The sequence below is a fragment of the Nomia melanderi genome, chromosome 11 (assembly GCF_051020985.1).
Source record: "Nomia melanderi isolate GNS246 chromosome 11, iyNomMela1, whole genome shotgun sequence".
NCBI lineage: Eukaryota > Metazoa > Arthropoda > Insecta > Hymenoptera > Halictidae > Nomia > Nomia melanderi.
The window spans coordinates 16,551,160-16,573,449 of record NC_135009.1 but is presented as its reverse complement, the minus strand read 5'-3'; the positions used below and the strand labels follow the sequence as shown (position 1 = coordinate 16,573,449).

The following is a 22,290-nucleotide window of genomic DNA, read 5'->3' as shown; positions in this document are numbered from 1 at the left end:
AACGCGTCCTGTTGCCAGCGATCGCGAATTTCAAGCGAACCTGCTCGCGGATCGGCGGAGCATTGAAAATACGTTTCTAGAAACTAATGGAACACGCAAGATCGTTCTAGCAATTCTATTCTCCGCGGCGGATAATGCCAATCCTCGGGACAGCGGCGATCAAATCTGCCGAACCCGGTTCGAAGAATTTCTCCCGGCCCATCCGGGCCGGCAGTGGTCCAATTAAATCGGATAATCGAGGTTCCACCGTACATCCGCGTCGAGAGACACGGCGAACCGGGCGAAAGGTTAAAGACGAGCGAATCGGACGATGATAGTGGTCGCGACGAAACCCGCGAGGGCCGTCGGAGGAGGAGGAGGAGGCGCAGCGGAGGTGTGGGACGCGGGGCGAGGGGATCGAGCGAGAAGGCCTTGAAGAGGCATCGTCTATTCGCTTGCAAAGTCCCCTCTTCCTCTTCCCTCTCCGCCTGCTGCTCACTCTCTCTCTCTCTCTCTCTTTCTCTCTCTTTCTCCGTCCCTCCTCTCCCTCCGCCGCGCTTGGTCTCGTCTCATCCTTTGCTCCGATTAATTTTATCGTCGTAACATCATCGAGGCGCATCGCAAATATTTTCCCCGCGGATTTGCTCGTACCGAGTAGAAGGGAACCTGCGCGCGAGAGAGAGAGAGAGAGAGAGAGACGGAGAGAAAGGGGGAGAGCGAGAGGAGAGAGAGAGAGAGAGAGAGGGAGCAGAACACAGAGAGTTCCCCTTCGAGGTAATCGATTCGGCTCACCGTCTCGCCGATAAGCCGGATCAGCCGGCGATGACTTTTACGCGCGGGGAGAAAGAGAGAGAGAGAGAAAGAGTGAAACGGTGAGGAGGGGAGGGTCTGTCCGGTTGAGAACCGTCTGGTGCAACAGCGCTATGAATTTTTGCCGGCGGTGGCGGCGGCGGCGTTGCACACACGGCTGGCCGTGTGGATGCGAGAGCCTGACGCACACGCTCGCACGCCGGAGAACACCGACGCGCAGGCACTCGCACAGGGGAACCCGGCCTGATAATATGTACACAGCAAATATACAATACTACAATACATACGTCGGTAGGGGCAGAGACCCAGGAAGGACGCTCACTGTGAGGCTTGGCTGGCTGGCTGGCCGGCTGCCTGCCTGTTCGCTTGCCTGTTCGCCAGGCTGCCAGGCTCTGCCTATCTGTAAACCCGTGTCTCGTTTCCTCCTCTTTCTTTCTTTCTTTCTTTCTTTCTTTCTTTCTTTCCTTCTTTCTTTCTTTCCTTATTCCGTGTGTCTTTCGTTGCCAGTTTCTTTTCTACCTTTTTCTCGTTGTCTCTCCTGCTCCTTCTTCCTGGTCCCGCTTTCTCGCTCTCCTCGGTTCCTCCCTCCGCCCTCTACTTCTTCTCCCTCTCGCCTCTCGCCTCTCTGCTTTTTCCCCTTTATCTTTATCCCCCTTTCTTCCTGGTCCCGGTCCGTTCTTAGTTCCTCGCGCAGATCTCCCTTTCCTTTCTCCCGTTTATCCCCCGTTCGCCGGTTCCTCCGTGGCTTCCTCGCTCGCCTCTCTCTCCGGCCACTCGCGTGGGTCTCTTTTTCTTCCTCCGTCCCCTTTCTCGCCTACCTTAGACGGGGATAGCCGGCGAGGCCGAGGAATCGACGCGCAAAATATCCCGCCACTTCCGGACGACCATTTACGAACGCGCCGGAGGAGCGCGCGATCCCCCGGTCTTCCTCGTGCGCCGCCTCGTTCGTGAACGCGAGCGCACGCGGGCTACCTTCTTTCGTATTCGAGCCTCGGAGGGACGCGTTTACCGGGTGACACCGTGATTTTTCGGCACCGTTCCTCCGAGAGAGAGGGAGAGAGGTTCGGGCGACGCGTACATACGGTATTCCACGCGCGACGTGGAACACCGGTTAACGAGCTCGCCGTTTTTCGGGCAGCGGCCCGCTAAGCCGAACCCATTCTACTTGTTCTACAGTTTGTACCGTCTCAGGAAACATTCGAAACTGGAGAGATGCGATTTGAAGCATTGAGACGTCCGTGTTTGTAAATTAACACAGAGAAAGTCTATCGAAACAAGGAATTGAACTGAATGAAATCAATCTAAAATAATCACGTTTGCAGAATATACGACCAAGGGAAGGTGTAATCGTTGAATTATTCACTCGCGTCGGATCTAAATAAGCTCGACGCCTTACAGACGTTTATGGGTGTCAACAGTACACCGGAAGCGAATGTTTCGAGCGTTTTCAAGCGCCAACAGTAGGGAAGGGAACGCTTCGAACCGCGCGACCTTCCACCTTTGCCCCAGGAAGAAGAGCTAACGCGAAAGAAATTCCACGGTGCGGCGTGGTTCGACCGCGTTCATGAATATGCAACGCGACCCGCTATTTAAAGCAACTATGCGCTTATTATTGGAGCGAGGAATCCGTAACGAGGCCCGTGTCACTTCCAATTCACGGTGACCACTGTGTTACGCGACCGCTTCCGACGAGGTCGAGGTGAGAAATGTCCCAAGAAAATCGCACGTTTGGAAGTTCGTAACACCTCGTTACGCGAGCACGTCGAGCGACACCGGAATCGGACGAAGAAATAATGTAAATCGACCTCTCGCCGATGCCTGCCCTCGATAGGCGGAAATCGCGAGGACGCGTGCCGGCGATCGAACTGTAACGCTGCTCCCCCGATCGGGGAATCGTGTCGAATTCCTTGATGAAACGTTATTTCCTGCCGCGACTGCGGATTATCGAGCGGCCCGCGGCCGTGTCTTGGCTTACAATAAAACCCGACACCGTCTGCGCTTCCGGAGCGCTGAGAGAGTACATTGATCAGCAGCGACGGGAACGCGTAACCGTCACGTGCGACCGGTGTGAATGCACTTTACGTTTTAACGCTCGTTCCACGGCTGCGGCCTTTCTTCTACGATCTACGAGGTTCGCCGCGGCGTTCGTGCTTCGAAAACAACGATCGGGACGTTCGAGCGAACGACAGCGACGACGCGGCGACGGCTCGCATCGATGTTCCGCGTTTCCTGTACGTTGCGAACCGAAGCTTCCACCTCGATTGCGTCACCGTGGAAAAACGTTTGAAATAAAGCAGCGTTGTTCCTCGATTCACGAGCGATTACTCTAATTAGTTTCAATTACGCGCTGCTTCGCGAAGAAGCGTGAAATATTTCTAGAAACTATTAAGAGTTAACGCGTTGACACGTTCATCGATGCTTTCAAGACGCTCGAAGGCAATTAGTAGACGTCGAATCAAACTATTCCTTCAAGAGAGCAATTAATATTCTATGAAACGCTGAAAATTCTCGTAGAGGTCAACGCGTTGATGCAACACCGAGGACGCCGTTGCTCCGAAAACCAGAGACGACACGAGCCGAAAACGAGTCGCGCACGACTCGCGTTATCTCCCGCGGAAATATCAAGTGTCGAAGCACGGCTAAGCGGCCGTTTTCTTGATAACTCGATAACTTAAAGTATGAATAAGAATAAACATTATCGTAACGCTTCTTCAATGACAATAGATACCTCGCGCTCCGATTCCAACGTTACATAAACAGAAACACGGAATCCACTCGCGAAACCGTTATTTCCGAAATAACAATCATGTATAGCAAGAACTACTCAGCAGCAGATTGTTCACCCTGAAATTCCGTTATCGGAGCAGTCGAATTTCAGGGTTTCGAGAAGCACGCGCGGCGCGGAGAAAGGCAGGCGCACCGGCGGAAAAGGCGATTCCTCGGTACTAGGCCAGGAAGTAGACCGGCGCACCCCTTCCCGGTCGACCTAGACCTACACCTAGACCCAGCCTATTCTAGCCGAGCTAGCCCAGCCCGGCCTAGCTTAGCCTAGCCTAGTCCCAGTCGACGCGGCAGCGCGCGCGCGCGCTCGGGCCGACTCCTTTTGTTTTTGCTCGCCTCCTTTGTGGCACCTGCTCCGTCGCACGGCTCGGTCGCCGGCTGCCGGCTAGCCAGGCCTAGAGACTTTTCCTCTCTTCGCGGTGAAACGAGGTGAGCGGCCGGTTAAGGAAACGGGCGAGCTGCTCGCCGCGCACTTTCGCGCTCGCGTTAACACCGCAGCCGAGCAGGGCCGCGCGCGACGGGTTTACGACGCCGATAACTTCGCGGGCTTTATGCTAATTCCGCGTCTGGAATTTGTTTAGTTACCGTAACACGCTTTTGCCCGTTGCTGGTGCTCGCTGCTCGCTTAGCCGCCCGCCGTATTTTACAGCGCAAACACAGCCCGCCGCGGCGTTTCGAGCCGGGACTTTAACGACTCCGGCGACAATTCGCTTCGATGATCGAACGCCGGATAACGTAACCGCCCGCTGGACGCGTCGAACGCTTCCGAAGGTGAACGCGCGTCAGCGTACGACGCGACGCTTCCCTGATATCGGGCGCGAGAGGAAACCGCCGATCAATGAACGGGGATAAGGTTATTTCGCGACGGTGGCACCCGAATTATTTTCGCCCGCTATTTCTGCCGCGGAGTTTCATTCACCGGAATAACAGTTTTCTTCCTGAGCGGTATCGTACGGTGTATCGTGAACTTATATCTCATTTAACCGACAGCTGATAATGACCCCCTTTCGAGTAGACATCGGAGAACGATGTTTCGTTAGGGCTAAACGAATTCGCTTTGCTTCGATGAGTTTTACGATTCTCCTATCGTTAATCGCGATTCTCAACCATCTCCGAACAGAATGCGATTCTATGATTAATTGAGAGGCTGCCGAGTAAACGCGGATATAGAATATGCTTAGAACGTTCCTGTTTTCCTAATGAATCGTGCGCAATCAATTATCTCCGTCGATCGCGATGGAAACGGTAGCGTTAACGAACACAGAGGTAATCGGTACTCGATCTAGAGGCGTTCGGCGCGCCGATCGCGAATCGCGAAAGCGAAAGCGGAGGCCGAGGCGAGGGACAGGGAAACGGACTACCATACGGAGGACAGAGCGTGCTCGCGCGCGCGTAACCATACGCACGCCCCGCCTAGTCGACCTAGACCTAGACCCAGTCTATGCTCAGAATCCACTGTGCATCGTGTTTCGTTCCTTTATTTTTACTCGGTGCGCATCGCCGCTACGCGAAGCGTTACGCAACGACAACGACCGCGAGCCGAAGCGGGATCCTCCCGACGAAACGCCTCTCTCCGGCGACTCTTCGTTTCGCGGCTGTTTCTTTAATTCCGCGATACGCGTCACCCATCGTTCCCGGTATTCCCTCCTCCTTTAGATGTTTCAGACGCGCCTCGGATAATTTACGACTTCAGAAATACCGTGACGATTTCCTGGACGCTCGAGGAACCAGCGAGAAACGCTCGCTGGGAATTAGAATCCTCTTCGCGCGGAAACTTCGATCGAGTGAAATTCGAATATCGAACCTTAGCGAATGGAATCGTGTAAAATAATTATTCACGATCGTGTCGTTTCGAAAGCAAGAAACTCGCAACGCCAACGAAAACTGTGCATCGTTTCGTTATGAAAATTCACGCGGAACAATCTAAAATCCACCCATTTCCAGTCTAAAGCCAGAAGTTCGCTCGGAAGAGAATCGTACACTCGAAGAGGAACTTCCGAACGGCCGTTATTACCGTATAATCAAGTTATAATCTCCTGGACACAGACAACACCGGTGCAAGGCGAATCCGCTGGCAGTCGGCTGAGCCCAGCTGAAAAATATCCGGGCGTGCTAGACCGGTTCGCTGCGGCCGCCGATAACGCACCAGCTGTGTAAGTGGCTTCATTTCCATCGAGCCTGTATGCAAAACGATGTTTTCGCGTCGCGTCTTAATCGCAGAAATCCTCGGCGACCGTTCATCCGCTCGGTCCCGCTGCGCGACGAATCGAACGGCGAATTGACGCGTATCCCTATGCAAATGCCGATCGCTCATCGATCGCGCAAATCGGTATCGACGCTCTCATACTCGCGTTCCCTTTGTCTTCGGAACACTCCTCGAAATACATTCTCAAACGAGCAACCTTCGTTAAACGTCCGACAACGTGTTCGCAGCGTTCACAATGTTCACGAACGTTCACGGGGATTCCGGGAACGCGATCGTTATCGGCGGGCTGTCGCTTTATTTCTATCGTCCCACGGAAAAGACCGACGCGATCTCGCGATTGTTCCCAGGTATTTTTCTCCGGTCGCTTGTTGTTCCACGTCGATCGCGCGTTCTATTTTTTTCTTCGATTTCCCCGATACCAGCTAAGCTCCGGCAGCTCTCGCAGTCGCCGCCGCTTCCTCCGTCTTCCGTTCCGCGCCTCCCCGTTCCTCGTCTCCTCTCTTCGAGCCCGCTTGTTCCCGGTCCCGTTTGCGTGGTCGAATTACGTCGGCTCGCGTCTGGCGATCTTTTAAAAATACCCGGCGAGTACTTGATCTAGGGCAACCAGGACATCCTCGATCCGCAGCGGCTCGCCTCCCAACATGCGCATTTTCCCGCATTTTTTCGCTCCCCCCCCACGCCGGGCTTTCTTCCGCCCTCGCTCCGTAGGCGTCTCGTTCGACGCTGGTTGCCAAAAAAATTCGCGCCGCGGAGAAATTCGGTTTCGAATCACACGATCGGTTCCCGGAAACCGTGTACCTGTGTGCGCGCTTCTCTCTCGGACGCATACCGGCAGGTTTTAAATAACCTACGGCTGTTTTCGAAAATGCTCGCCGACGATGCGCGACCGCCTGTGGACAAAACCCGAGGATTCGACTATTCGGATAACGAGAATCGAACTGTACCGCATGATTTTCATTGGGAAAGTACAAATTTTGCGCGATGATTTCGGTTTCTGTTTGTAGAACTTTGCCATCGAGACGGGAAATATCTGCTGTCTTTGGAACGAGCTTCGGAATGTCTTCGTAATGTGGATGAAAATCTAACTTCCTTAACCCTTTGCACTCCATTGGCTATGCTAGAGACAACTAGATCATATGACTACTGTCAAATTGTAAAATTCTTTTTCAATTTACTCGGGTAAAGCGAATCGAGGAAAGAGACTACAAGACGCGAATCCGTGGATATTCGCAATTTTTCGTTTCCAAAAAGGAACTTTAGCTTCTCGAGAGTTTCGCTATAGAAACGGACTATTAAGATATTGAAAATGTTCGGAGTGCAAAGGCTAAGTTATCTTTTGTCCAGAAAACGGTCGTTTGGTCGCACTGTTCGCCTCTTGGAAAAAAGAGGCGCGCCGGTTGGGAAAAGGAAACGGCGAGTCGGGATTAAGATATGGTAATCGATGCCACTTCCGGGTCTGGCCGATCGCGTCGATTAATATTCCCAGAGTTCAATGGGAAATCGGAGCTCGCCTTGACACGCGGGATCGCCGGGCGCTTCTCTTTTCGCGACGGTCGAAGGATCGCTGGGAATTCTTTACGGCTTTGTCGTAATATTCCGGTGAATCGACGGAGTTTAACCCTTTAAAGGTTTAACCCTTTGCACTCGAAAGTTTTCAACTAGAAACACCCGACGTTTCCAGACAAGACGCAGACGACGTTCCTCGAAACTATTTAATTCAAAGGCATACATTAAATCAAGAGACAAAGCTGCTTCATTTCAATATTTCACATCGGTGCATCGCATAAAGCTGAACGTGACGTATAAAACCCGTGAATTTCGCTGTATCAAATCAGACGGTGAGCTCTCGAATCCAAAGGGTTGACCCCTCAAATCTAGTTCAACGGTGACATCTTCCGCTGGTCGCATATTACATAAAAGTGACTATTTTAGCTCGGTTTCAGTTCGATTCAGTTTTCATGGTTTGGAAGGGTCAACGGTTTTGTTCAGAATTCCGCGAGGAATCGTTAGGCGAGAGAAGGATTGCTCGCATGAGAATGAAACTCGATGAATCTCATTGATCGCGATCGCGTGTCCGATTGGCAAACGGCCGGGTCGAGCGCCAACAACGGAGCCGAAGGGTTTTAATCGGGATTTAATCGGCTCGCGGAGCCTTGTAACGGTTTAGCGGCGCGATATTCGTCCTCAGCCGTTGAAATGTGTGCCACGCAGCGGCTGCCAGAGCGGGACTCGCGAAACTTTCGTTCCGGGCGTGCCTGAAGGGTCTTTCACACGTTCGCCGCGGTGCTGCCGAACAGACGAATCGCGGTTCGATGATGATCCGCTCGGAAATAGCCGGCCAGTGCCTATTCTTCGCCGCGTTTCTATTCCAGTCGTACGGTGGCGCCTACTATCGAGAGCCTGCTCCTCTTCGCGGCGACTGCCGACTCGTTAACGATAGAACCGTCGAGCGGTCGGAACGACTTCTTCAAATTCTTCTTCGGGAACTCCGAGAGAGCGTCTATTTAGATTTCGACCGACTCGCGATTCGATTCTCTTACGATCGAATCGATTCCCTTGGTAGTTTCTCGGAGGTTCGTCGAGTTGCTAATCAATGAAGAATTCGAGAATGAATCGCGTTGACGCACACTGTGGCTCTAGCGTTAATTTCGCTGGCAAGTGTAACATTCTATCAATCAGAAGGTGCACGGTTTTCCCAGTAATTATGCAAAGCGAAAATATCGTAGAGAAGTGACTCGCGGAGAGCGAAAGTGGAAGCTTCAGAATGTCGTGCGAGTTTTCGTTACAAAATTACAGTGGTTCGGAGGCCGGCAATTTTTCGATTACCGGATTACCGTAATTTACCCTGTCTAACGATAATCGTTTGGAAACTTTCCTGCATTACAAATAAATCGACACGAGGCGGTGACGTTCGGCGAGCCAGAGGTGCAAAGAGCGACACCGCTCGATGAAATAATTCCAGATTATATTCCACGCGCCGCGCATGTATTCGCGAAATCGCTCGGCGGCGAACGTTTTAATACCAGAGATTGATCGGTTCCCCACTTTCACCGGTTTTACGAGACTCGGAAACGACCGGGAGGAAGCACGCTTATGTTGTACGATTTTCCTTCGCGGTCGATTAGAACCGAAGGGTAATTAGGCGCCGCGGAGTACGCTCGAGCGGATTTTTCTGACACTGTCCCCGCGGTTTTTCGAAACGCGATCAACGAGTTCGAGCTCTCTTTTAACCCCTTGTTCGCGACTATTCCTTGAAATATACAAAACCTTCTGCAGATCGAGCTAACTTACACGTCACTTGCTTCAACGACAGAAGAAAGAGAATCTACTTCCAAACACAAAACTTTCATCTTAAAACGTCATTTGTCTTTCAAACCTAATACTGTCGCATTAACAGTCACGCGTTAACACTAGATTCACAGATCCCGAATTTGACGGAAACTAAATCTGTTAATCATTTAGCAAGTCGATTTCGACTCGTGCAATCATGCAACATCGATTCTCACGATCTACATAAACGAACACGTTTTCTAGCAGCAATCGAGTACAGAATGAACGCCCGTAAATCCAGCGTCAACGCGTTCTCGTTCTACAAAATCAAACGATGTCCCCTTCCCTGCAAAGTCTCGACTCGCAGCCCACGAAGTTGAAGTTTCGCTGAACGATTCCCCGAAACATCCGGCGTTTGGCGTACTTCATACCCCGGAATTCCCGGATGCTAACAATAAGTATTACCGCAGGCCGTACGGCCACCGTGCTCCACTAGTCAGCGGCGCGCGGAGAATTGCGGAGTCGAAACGAGACCGATACTTTCCCGGGGCAATCGAATTCGCGCTTTCCTTCCGATCCGCAGGACCGTAACCGGTTCCCACGGCGCGCGCGGCCTCTCCCTTCCTCCTCGAGTTTCCCGGCATCGCCGCGTCTTCCTCCCTCGGCCGGCTCTATTTCCGATGTTTATTTGGTACACCACTCTAGATAGAGGCCAGCGCGGACGGCGGGCGATCTCGTTTGGCAAAATCGCGGAAAAACTGGCCGGCCACTTGGCAAACGCGCGAAAGTTCGCGCACGCAACGGCCCGGATCCGGATTTTAGAATGCCGGCCGGTTCAAGGAAAACCGATCGGCAGCTCTTATCGCCGGGAACCGACTTGTCGAGCGACGATCGATCATCGCGATGGTTTCTTCGATCGGTAGCTTAGTTTCAGCATCGGGGATTCCTCGGACTGTCTGAAAGTGCTAACCTATCGGTTCGTAGAATCGAATTGAATTTATTCGTCCATTTTCCTTTGAATTGTGCTGCTGTTGCAGCTTGGAGGTCGGAGAACTTCGAGGAATTTCTTTGAAAATAGGAAAGTGTTCAGTTTTTGAATCGAAACGAAAGAAAAATCGAAAGGTTTGGCGGTTTTTAATTGGGTTTTTGTAGAAATACGTGGTATTCGAATGTTTGACGGTTCGAGTCAGCTTGTGGAACATTCTCGCAGCATCTTCCGGGAGGAAAAAGTCGCGTTTTCGTTTGCAGCCGGTCTAACGATCAGTCTCACGGTGCGGTCCGATAGTCCCACACGATAAATAGCTCGTCTGTCTCCGAGGCTCGTTAGTCTCTCTGAAGTTAATTACCTATCCGCGCGACGGAGTCGCGTATCGTTATTATTCCAGGATTTCTCGGTTCCGCCGGCCCTCCGTCGCTCGATCCGAGATATTTGGAGATCGCGGTGACACGGTTAATTAATTGACACACTCCGGCTCGTTCTTTCGATACTGTTCAGCGACTCCACTTTCTAACGTTAGGAAATATCTGAGTTTGAGAGGTAAACACGTTAAAATTGTATAAACGTCTCATGCACTTTGCAATTACGTCTTATTCCGATATAAGAGATTCGAATCTCGCGTTTTGATAGAAATATTGAAAATACACTTCAACCTTCGACTAGACTGTCAACTTCGACTCAATCAGAGTCTTACTAAAAGAGAACAAACCGTTTATTTGTTCCTAATGATTAAATTATTCACTTGCAGCCTTCAATTTTCGATACCGAAGCTCGAAGTCGTGACATCTGACCGCAAAGGGTTAACCCTTGCCTCGCAATAGCGCGAGAACATTTCAAACAGAATCTACTTATTCTATTCCATATCTAATCTATCTCAATATTCGGTGATCGTTCTATATTAAAACAAAACTTCGCGTAGATCACGCACAGAATGCCCCTCTCCTTTCGATCAGTCGTCAACGACTCGTATGTACAGTGTACTAGCAATAAACCATAGGTCGAGGGGTTAAACTGTAAGCAGCCTTTATGGTATTTATAGCAGTACTTGTTCTCTTCTTCAGTTCCGATCGGATCCTTCGTTAAAACCACCACCCACACAGACCTCGGCCTCCATTGTTTTCAACAACAGACAATAGCTACCCTTTCGACAGTGGAAACGAACCCCAAGAAACGCGTAAAAACGAGTAAACAGCGAGATAAGCAAAAACAGATGAGAATATCATCGCTGACCCGAATACGCGGTACACCGTACACCGTAACGCAATCTCGTAACCGATCGCGGCGGGTCCTGCGAGGGGCCCTTCGAGAGAGCCGGTTGAATTTTCCCTCGACCGAGATCGGCCGCCTGCGCCGGCCACCGCAATGGGAACACGGCCGGTTCTCCTGGTGGGGCGCCCCGCAAAGTTACCAAATCGCTATGGCGTAACATTTTGCTTATTCACGTTCGATTATACAATCCGGCACACTTTTACTCGGAGCGGTCCCGCCGGTGCCGAGCGAGCATAAGCGGCGGCGGCGGCGGCGGCGGCGGCGAGGCTGCACGCGACGCGCCGCCGTCCGGTTTCATTCAAATTTCGATCCCGATCCGCCGGTACCGGCGATCGTACGTACGCACTAATTGGCTCCGGAGCACCGGTGCGCCCGTTGATTTATCCTCGTTACGCAGAAATCACTGTCGCTCCCTTTGCACGGCGTACGCGAGAGTATCGTTCTGTCGTTTCCGTTCGGATAGACAGGTAAACAGAACGAATCGGTCAAAATGGAGAAACGAGGAACGGTATTTGTAGTTTCCGATCGGACGCCGAGCGACAGTTACACGTGACTTTTCATGTAGGATTCCCTAGGAATTATCGGAAGATACAAACGATTGACTGGAGATACTATTAAATACAGTAGATTGGAATTTCAATGAATAGTATCTTTCCATTAATGAACTTATTGCTATTCATTTCAATTCTAGATATAATCGTTATTAGTAAACCTATTAGTGAACAGGAAATGAGTATACTCCAACGAGCGATATTTTAAGAATTTACAATTCTACGCTCGTCTGTCCGGTAATTTGTCGAAAGAATGTATAAACAGCGTAACGACGAGTCCGATCGTCACAGAAATTGCCGATCGGTTGTCGATCGGAGACAACGAGCCCGTTCAGGAATATACGGGTTCGCAGGTGTCGGTCACGATCCGACGATTAACGGTTCCCATCTGCGCGAGATAACGCGCGGTTTCCAGTAAAATCGGTTTCGCGTCGTGATTTTTCATCGGGCCTCGGCGTGTCCAGCTGCCGCTCGTTCCCGATCCGACGTAATTACGGCGCGGCCGGATTTAACGCGGTCTCTCCCTCGTTCTCTCTCGGCGCAGCATTTTCTTGCGGATCGAATGGCAAATGCTCGCCCGCTCGCTCGCTCGCGTTGCCGTCGTCTCCCCGCGAACTTTCTTTTCCCGGCGCGCGCAAAGAGAAGATTCCCGTAGAACGAGGTTAAACGCGTTGCCACGCTTCGGGAACACTTTCAATCAGGGAAAGTCTACCCGGTGTCTCATTGTCGGTTAACCGGAGGCGGAACTATCGCCGCCGACGAAATTCCGCTGCCGCGTGTTTTCCTGGCCGGCGATCGCGGGTCGCGAATTTCACTCGCCACCTACGGCTTTTCACTTGGCGGCTCCGCGTTTTCGAGCGGCTCGCCTTCTCCCGAGGCGGCCGAGCGCAACCTTGGCGCCCGTCCAATTCGAGCAGCGGAGCGGTGCTCGAAATCGCGGCGAGGGCCAGGTGTGTCCCGGCGAGAAATCAGCTGTCGTCGCGATCGGACGCGATCGGAAAGGCGAGCGGGTATTGGTTAGGTCGCTGGGATTTCAACCCTTCGAAGCTTCCACCGCGCGCGTATTCGTTTCGCTTTCTAACGAAGCGTTGGTTTAACTATCAATTCCAATGCAGAGGAACATAGGAATCGATCGATAGAATTGATCCACAATGATCTAAAGTCACGATTTCATCGCGACACTCTGAAATTCGAATTCTTCCGAGTGTTAAATGGATTACGACGGAAACGGTTTTTTCCTAATGGACGTCGCGAGGAGAGTAGCGCGAGTAATGGACGGGTTAATCGAAGTCTCGATAATTACAACTTTCATAGGTTCCATTAGAAAAATGAGGACTAATCAATTCGCCTGCCGGATGGCTCCGCCGTCCGACAAAACAAAGACGGCGTTCGATGGAATCGAACGCGTCTCACTTTCTACTTTTCCAAAGATTCTCGTTCTCAATCACGGGAACGCGTAAACTTTCGCGGTCTAATAACCACCCCTTCCGGCACTCGTTACCCTACGTCATCGGCGTGGTACCGGGGAATCCTTTTACTCGTACGCAACGATACTAAACGAACAGTGAAACGTCGGATTGCTCGTTCGATCGGAGCGATTTTCCTAACGAAACGGAAACTGGACGGTCTAGATTTTCTACGGCGACCGCTTTCAACTTCCTCGCATCCCATAGATCCAATGCGATTCGATTCGCTCGATGTGTCGCCGAGGAGATTCGTTTCTAAACCCACACAAAAGAACGTAGCGCAAATTTCCGTAGCTTTCCCCAGTTTCGAACTATTCTACAATCTCCGAGAGCTTTCCCCGACGAGTCTCTTTAGTCAACCAGCAAAATTAAAAGCTGGACGAACGAACGCTTCGGACAAAAGTTATACGTTATACCGACATTACGAAGTTTTCCAAGTGGCAATGGACATTTCGCGTTCCGATGGCAGCAGAGAAACGGAGCGTACTCCTAGAAAATTCGTGTTTTTCAAACGAAAATCATTCTATGCGGCAGGAACTACCGAGCGACGCTTTGGCAACCTCCAATTTCCGTTACGCGAATAGTCGAATTTCGGGGTTGCGGCGACAGGCGACGCGCGCCGCGGCAATTAAATCGCCGAATGTTCTCGCCTCGCTTCGCCACCCATTTCTTTCCACGAATTGCGCAACAAAGACGTTATTAGCGTCGCGAAGACAAAAGGCGCGAGAGTAGGAGGAGCTGAATTCGCGTCGAGTCGCATCGCGCCGCGGCCGAGTTAAATGGGACGCGGCCGCGGGAAAAGAGGCTTGGATTTCTCGCGTTCCCGCGGAGGAACGCGAGGAAAACGAGGATCGGTGGGATCCGAGAGTCGATCCTATCGACGGCCGAGCGAGCGAACGAACGAGCGGGCGCGCGGCGGCGACGCCAGGAAGCGAATCTGGGCCGTTGAATCAGGGAAAAGTAAGTGGGTCAAGAGAACGAATGCTCGGCCGATGTCGGCGTCGTTGCGACTTCTGCCGACGAGCAGGAGGATGACGACACGCTCGTTGCACAGGTACACACGAAAACAGCACGCGAGCGAGCGGCCGCGTACTTACTACTCCGCGCTTCCCTCTCCCGCCGTGCTCGTCCTACCCCCGCGCCGTCTTTTTCGCTTCCTTTCGCCGTTTCCCCGCCGCGGAACGCTTTTGCACCCGAACAGTCCTTTCACTTTGCATCTGCCCGCCACGAGGAAGTCGCGGATCCCCGTCTCTTTCTTTCTTTCTTTCCATTTGTCGCTCCCGAATGCTGTGGACCCCCTAACAACGCGATCAACGCGCCACCGCGAATGATACAGATATATTGCTATTTATCAGTCTCGTAGGGAATGAAGGAATCGAGAGGGAAACGAGTAAGAACGAAGGGAACAATGCGATGTTCAGCCGAACCGAGGTTCACTCGCGAATCCGAGGAATTCCCGATGCAGGGTTACCGCGAAAGAATCATCGAGTTTCAGGGAGATACATTTCACAAAGCAGTGGATTTAAAACAAAGAAACGAGGAATGCCTGGACGCTTGAAACGAGGTTCGCCCTGCACCTTCGCCTTCCTTTTCGCGTATCAGTTTCTACCCGCGAAACGAATCCGTTGAAAAGCCGACGCTTCCTTTGTAACAACCCCGTGCAATTAACGCTACCGAACGGTTAAACCTTGAAATTCCTCTACGGAGACTTCGGAACCGCGTGTGTCGGGACTTTAATTGATTCGTAATTCAGGCTGCCTATCGCTGAATCGATTTCTTCGGTAATTCCTCGGAGAAACGTCTGCTATCTTTTTAATAACCGGAAAACGAACAAGTCGGGAACGGGTCGTTCCGACGCGTCCGCTAGCTCTGGCGTTAACGCCGCGTTTAACGAGGAATCGCGTTATACGGAACCAATAGGAGCTCGCGTTGCACGGTTCGTCCGCAGCATCTTTCCCGTCCTCCTCTCGGCCGGCCTGTCTCTTTCCGTTCCTCTCGAAGCCGCGCTGCGAACTAGACGCGACGCTTCCTGCTGGCATTCGCCGACAGTTACGTGGAAATTGAGCACGAGCTTGGCTTGACCGATATTTCTAGGCGGGCGCGGAGCCGAGCGCCGCGCCGTTTTAATTGGACCGTTCTCGCTCGCGCGCCGCGAACGCAATTAAATTCTCGCGGTGCTCCGGGATTTTTCGAGCTTCGCCCGAGCCGAGCGCCGATCGACCGGCGAGGAGCCGCGCCGCTGACCGCCCGGCCCGCCATTGTTACGCGCGACTATGCGGCGATCTTCGGCGAACCGACTTGCACCGGGAAACTCTGCGCACGACCGCGTCCTCCGAGAAGAGACCTTTTCGTCGGAACATCGGCGGAGGGAACGGTTCTTTTATTTTTAAACTTTCGCCGTCGCGTTGCGCTTCTATAAACGGTTCGAACGTTTTCGGCTGTCCGAGTCGGAGCTTCCTGATGATCGGCTCGAGTTCTCAATCACAAGTGATTGCAATCAGAATTCGGAGAATAATTATTGACCACTGATAGACGATGATCGTGGTAATAATTGAGTCGCTCGGCCACTCGATTTTTTGATTTTTATCAATTTTCATGGAGTGAATAATATTCTTCTTAGTTATTCAAGGATTTACTCGTTTCTTCTAGAAAGCCTTTCTTTTGTAGCTGAATATATTATTCAACCCTTTGCACTCGGATGTTCCTTACTAGAAATATTTAACATTTCTTTACGAAGACAATGTTCTTTGAGACTAATTCGAAGAGAAATCACCGGTACATTGTATTACTGTGTCAAATCAAGTGGTGACAGAGAGTCACTTCTCGAGTGCAAAGGATTAATAATTTCAGAAGCCAAAACATTGATTCCCTCGATGTTCATTTATTGAACTTCACCGCTGAGGTTAGTTCTCTTCGAACGATAGATCTTCGACTGTTATCGGCGCCGACTGTCCAAGACGATCCGATATTGCAGCCGCTGTCGCTGGATTCGTCAAGAAATTTATAGTTCGCCGATCGTTAATCTCTAATAGACTGTCCCAGAACCGTCGATAGGCGACGCGTTAATATTTCCCCAGCGTCGACGACGCGGCGATCGGCGAAGCGTGCAACTCGTACGCGGTGTCGATCGATATCGAACAATAGCGGAAGACGGCCGGTGCCGGTAATAAAGAACGGGTCACGTCTCGAATTAAAACGGGAGGAACGTCTGTGACCGTTCCGTCCGACGCGGCTGCTCATCGATCGGAGAACGCTCGCTCGACTTTCGGAATAGAAAGATAATCCCGTCCCTTCGACGGTGCCGCCGCGGAGCAATTCGAGCTCCTTCCTCGCAACGTCTCAACCCTTCGCAGCCCCGCGTCGAGTCGGACTCGACGTTCAACGCTAAAATTACCGAGCGGTTAATCGACTTTTCGAAGTGCCGGCGGTGCATCTAACGAGACCGTAATCGATTCACAATTCAGTTTGCGCATCGCTGAATCAATTTCTTCGAGAATTTCGCGGAGAAACATCTGTTATCTTTAACTGATAATCGCGAAATAATCGGTTCGCTTCGACCTGTCTGGTAGTTCCAGGGTTAATTTTATCCCGATGTCTACTTAATTTAACGGTTTCTGCTGTAATCGCTCGTGGTATCATAAAGGAAGCGCTCGAGTACTTTCCAGGTGATCTCGGATGAATCATGAAAGCGCTGTATCTAACTATCATTGAATTAAACAACTTCGATGCAAGCTGCAGAGTGAAAACAGGGGACATTCAGGATGAAAAAAGGTTGAAAAATGGAGAAAATTCATTTTCCAAGATACGAAGAGTTTCTTTCGAATTTGTCGCTAAAACATTCTCACGGTTAGAACAATTCCGAAATCAAGATTTCCGGATGGGTAATTTTTAGCCGAGTGACGGTTCCAGCGTTAATCTCGGGGCGCGCTTTCGACGGGACGAGGGAAGCAAAGGCTCGTCGATCGATTCCTTGGGAATGCCGTTTCTCCGCGCGCTCGAATAAAATTATTTACCCAGTATAATTACCTAAGAACCCGAGGAAAAACACGTTCCCTTTTTTTCCTGTCTCCCGGCGGCGCCGAGATCAATCGATAGCCGCGCGTGCCGAAATTAACCTGAGCGCAACGTTGCGTCACGATTATCGAATCTCCCTCCTTCCCTTTCCGCGGATCAGGCACAATTTAATCGAATGTATTTCACGGAAGGAACACCGCGGCGAAACGAAATAATGGGGAAATTAGAAGAACGAATGAGATACACGTGGAAACGATCCAGCGAACGGACAGGTGGAAAAGTTGGCAAGACGAATCAGCGGGTTCGCGCTTGGAAGCGCACCTCGCTGGCTGCAGTGTTCTTGAAAACGCGGTTCTATTCAATTATATTCCGTTAGATTAGAATATCTATATCCTAAAAGTGCAGAAGGATGCACGAAAGAAGCGCAACGAATACTTCTAATTCCACAATTCCCAGACACGCGAGTCCAACTTACCGCACATCGATTTTCATTAAACTCGCGTGAGAAATAGCTCCCAAGAAAATATTCAACACGTATTTCTTTTCATCGCTCAACATCTATTTCGAACAACTGCAAACCCAAATTTGAGGGTTGAAATCTTCCACCATATCCCCGAAACCAGGTGTTGCGCAAAACTTTCGTTTTAAATAGTCCTCGAAATGAACAATCCAGGTTTCTTTTCCGAACTCTCTAAATTCAGCACCTCATCTTCAAGGGGTGTTCCCACTCGTTGCAAGTAAATCGATGAGGAAAAATACCTGTCAAATATTTCCTTGAGACCTACGTCTCACACGAGTCTCTGGTTAACTGATTAATTAAGCGATTGATATATAATTTAGCTTCGTATGTCGAAGCTTTTGCATATTTCGAAGAATCCTCGTCCGCAAAGGGTTAAAATCTGCGGTTGCAATAGTTGCCTCGCTAGATCCATTTAGCAACAGCGCCAGGAGTACGAGGTGATTTCCCCGATTTCCCGAAAAATCCTCGCGCGTCGCGGATGGCAGCTCTTCCGTGCCCGACTTTCCCGTCGCGACGTATCTTTAGCGGCGCGCGCGACGCGTGACGCGTCGACCTTGCATCGGCGTCCGCTCCGCTCGGGATTTTCAAGGGAATTTGAAATTTCAATCGTTTCCGGTGCAACATTGCGCCGAACAGAATTCCAATGTCGCTGGCCATGTCTAATTCAGCAGCCGGTCACACTGCTGTCGGGGAACGACGCGCCTGAATGTTTCAACGCGGCCGACGCGCGTCGGTGGAAAAGTTTTCCGCGCGTGGCGCATCGGGAACGGCCGAACGCCTAGATTGCCGCCGGTAATGGATCGCGATCGATTCTATAATTAAATGCGCGACCATCGCGCGTTATTCGAGTCGGCCGGCTCGACGCGCTCGCACCTTTGTTCCTTCGGGCTCCTCTTTCTCCGTGCCGCGTCGGTGCGAGCGATCCTTAACCCTTTGCGCTCGAGAATATTTTTGTCAACGAATTTACAACTAACATAAGGAAATACCCTGCATAAATTAAGTGACAGGACTACTTTATTTCGACGTTCCACATGTTGATACGTTAAACAAGATTTAATATTGAATTCAAAAAGCAAATGGCGACTGAACGGCAAGACTCGAGTGCAAAGGGTTAACACTTTCACTGCCCGTCACCGAAATTCGGGCGACACCATGTATACACCATGTATACATCGGCACGAAAGACTTTGAGACATTTGAGAATCTGATCGGTAACGTAGTTGCTGTATCGGATTCGTCAGATTTCTCTGCGAAGACAGTTTCAACGTGGACACCTCCTTGCGGGACAAGAAGACACAGTTCGACGAAGTCGGGGAATCAGTAGAATAGGAAAAAACGAGACAGACAGTCCTCCGACCACCGAGACTTCAAAACAATGCCTCGTACGTCACATATTACCATTCGATAAAGGAAATATCAATTTCATTAACTTTAATCTTACTTTCTTAGTGCCAGTGAAACTATTTACATCGATTTTAAATAAACGAACTTTTAACCCTTTGAACTCCAAGAGTTTTCTACCAAAAATACCCAATGCTTTCCGATGAAATATAGTTAACATTTCTTAAAACTGGCATCACGAGAAATCGTAGATAAATTGAAGGAAAAGGCTGTATAATTTTAATATTTCACATATTGATGCATCACACGAAACTTAGCATTAAATATTATACTCCAAAATTTTTCTGTGCCTAATCGAATGGCGACTGAGGGGAGCCTACAGAGTTCAAAGGGTTAATTTTGTTAATTACATCGAGTCTTGCCCGTCGGTTCGAAGGAGGCTTGAAACGATATCTTCTATGATAGTCTTATCGATCACGGTTAACCGATAACAGTAACGATCTCTTCGCCACGCATTGGAATTGTCTTCGCAGAGAAATCAGTGTCGCGAATAAGAAGAGTAGAGTCGACTTACGTGTAGGTGGCTGGCGATAATGCAAGTGTTGCAGGCTCTGCGTTTGATGGTGGTGATGATGGTGTGGCGGTCCCATGGCCGGGCCCATCGCGTGGTTCCCGTGTTGGTGGTGCGGCGAGCTCCCTCTGTGCGGGTGGTACTGGGAGGGATGATGCTGATGAGGGTGATAGGAGGGCGGCAGGAAGCCTGCCGTCGACTGATAGACGCCAGGACTGTGACAGGCTGACCTGCCGAGTGCTGCTGTCGGACATTCGTCAAACACGTGCCATCAGAAACGCTCGTCTCCAGCGGAAAACGACAATCCTCTTCTCCGATCCCCGCGGAAGCTAAGTCGATCATCGCGACGGGCCGATCGATGCTTGGAAATCGCGACACGGGCGGCTTTGGATTTTGGAAAAACGAACGTGCAAAGTTCTCTTGCTCTTTCGTCGGACGGAACGTTGTTTCTCCGTTACTCCGTCGCTCGTGCACACAGACTTTGAAACTAGATCGGAGACGCTAAAGAACACCGCGAGCAAGAAGAATCGATCTCCGGTCGCCGCGGAGGCTAAATTGTCGCGAGGAGACGCTAAGAATCGATGATCGGGAGCCCCGAGGCCGAGTTTCGAGTTTCCGCGCGAGGATCGCGTGGCTCGTTCAATTTTCAGCGTTCCCAAAGCCGGCGCGCGACGAATCGAGTCGCCGGGTTCGTCGATAATGCACGGAACGGGTTTCGGAGAGTCGGTCGGTCGAGTTTCCCGAAATTGGGGCGATCGGTCTGTCGATCCGCCGCGGACCTTATCTTGCCCGTATTTAGCCTGGTCTGCGGCTCGTCTAGGCGGTCGCCGCGATTTCGCGCTAGAACTATCCGTGAATTCGAATGACTCATTCCTATTTTCTTAGACGGGGTTCGAGATGCTTCACCGACGCACGCGAATCGATTGACACGTTCCGTGCCACGTGTACCACGTGTACGGTGCGCGAATGTTTGGGAGAAAATATTCTTAAGAATGCTCACGAATAGAAATACACGTTACAAACCAACGAAAGCAAACAGATTTGAGTATAACTTAATACTTGATTGAAAAAATCTATACAGTTCATCAGCAAAACGCAAGTTCCCGTGGCACGGAACAACCCCTTGCCTTACAACAACGACACTGCAATGAAGGTTTCAAATAGAGTTTAACAAATATAAATATTACTAAGGTCCAGTACAAATGAAATATTATCGATTACACATCAGAGCAAACATACAGGATATGCCTAGAATTTTCCTTTCTCCCGATACACGATCAATGACAAACTTCGCGTCGATCGCAGTTGAGCAACAAATAGGCCAAGGGGTTAAAGAGCATTAGTTTTCCGAACGTTCCGCGTTCGCATCCGAGCGACTCGAACAGCAAGCAACTTACCTGACGACAAATGAGAGTGATGGGACGCCAGGCTCGGCTGAAGGGACGTGTTAGGGTTGAGCCTGGCCTTCAGTAAGAGATTCGCGTCCTCGTTAGCGCCCGAGGACGTACTGGACTCGACATCGCTGACTCCGCTGTCCGCGGGGCTCGCTGGCAGTGATCCGCTTCCTGTTTCCCATGCAACAAAAGAGAAACGCTTCCTTTGGTAATTGCCGTCCATCGCCGCGATCAACGTCAACCGAGAAACCCACTGGGCATCCCTCGCGCTCGCTGGCTAGCTCGCTCGCTCGAGCGTTTTGCAACCGCGGCCCGCCTCGCCCCGCCGTTTCCGCGCACACGCGTAGCACATGCACATGCGCCGGCGACTGCGTTCGAAATGAATTATTCCCCATCGCGGTTTCCTCGTTTTCGTGGAAACCCGAGTGTCAATGTCGGGGAATGTCCGAGACGGACAGCGAGGCTATATCGGTGCACGATCGTTCAATCTGTTGCCATTCCCGTTCGGAAATCGCGCGTTCCACGCTGCGTTCGCGAGCGTTTCTCGTTTATCCTACCGTTTCTAGGGAAGCTGTTCGTTATTTTGATCTCGGTTCTCCGATGAACCGAACTCGATACCGTCTCTCTGGGTTATCGATATTCTATCTTATAAGTAGAACGTAGACTCGCGGCGGGTACGGCTCTGCTTTCGCGTAGGATTGTAGAAGCAGACGCTGAATCGAGCGATCGCGCGACTGTTTTTCTTTCGATATTCTCCTATGTACAAAGTTACCGTCGAAAACAGGGTTTCGAAATTTCCTTCACTCCCTCAGCTTCCACATCCACGTCCCTAATTTCAGTTGCGTCAGTTTAACACATTGAACGGCTAAATTTCAGACACAAGAAACGGGAGCGTCGGTGATTATACTGATACATGCTTAAACATCGATTAAACCAAAATTTCTAACTTACGGAAGAGAATAAGGAATTCGATTTTGTAAATTTTACTTTGGATTTGTGTTATACATATCTAGAATATATTATATTATCACGGGGCCGGCGCTCAATGTGTTAACTACCATCGGCCCATCGTCGCGCCAGGTGTGCCGAAAAGAAGCTCGACCGCCGCGCACAGGCCGATT

The 22,290-nt window shown here is 50.8% G+C and overlaps 1 protein-coding gene across 9 annotated transcripts in view; it reads right to left on the bottom strand.

The window, feature by feature from the left end:
* The window catches only part of Eip74EF (Ecdysone-induced protein E74), a 242,998-nt gene that overhangs the window by 24,677 nt on the left and 196,031 nt on the right, over positions 1 to 22,290 (bottom strand). For 7 of the 9 annotated variants that reach the window (XM_076372031.1, XM_076372030.1, XM_076372036.1 and 4 more), the window contains 2 exons: positions 21,173 to 21,340; positions 19,779 to 20,018 (listed from right to left, as the gene is read on the bottom strand). In XM_076372031.1, the coding sequence (XP_076228146.1) occupies positions 19,779 to 20,018; positions 21,173 to 21,340 (408 nt within the window). The remainder of the gene's footprint in view (positions 1 to 19,778; positions 20,019 to 21,172; positions 21,341 to 22,290) is intronic. The other 2 variants (XM_076372035.1, XM_076372037.1) reach the window with 1 other exon arrangement.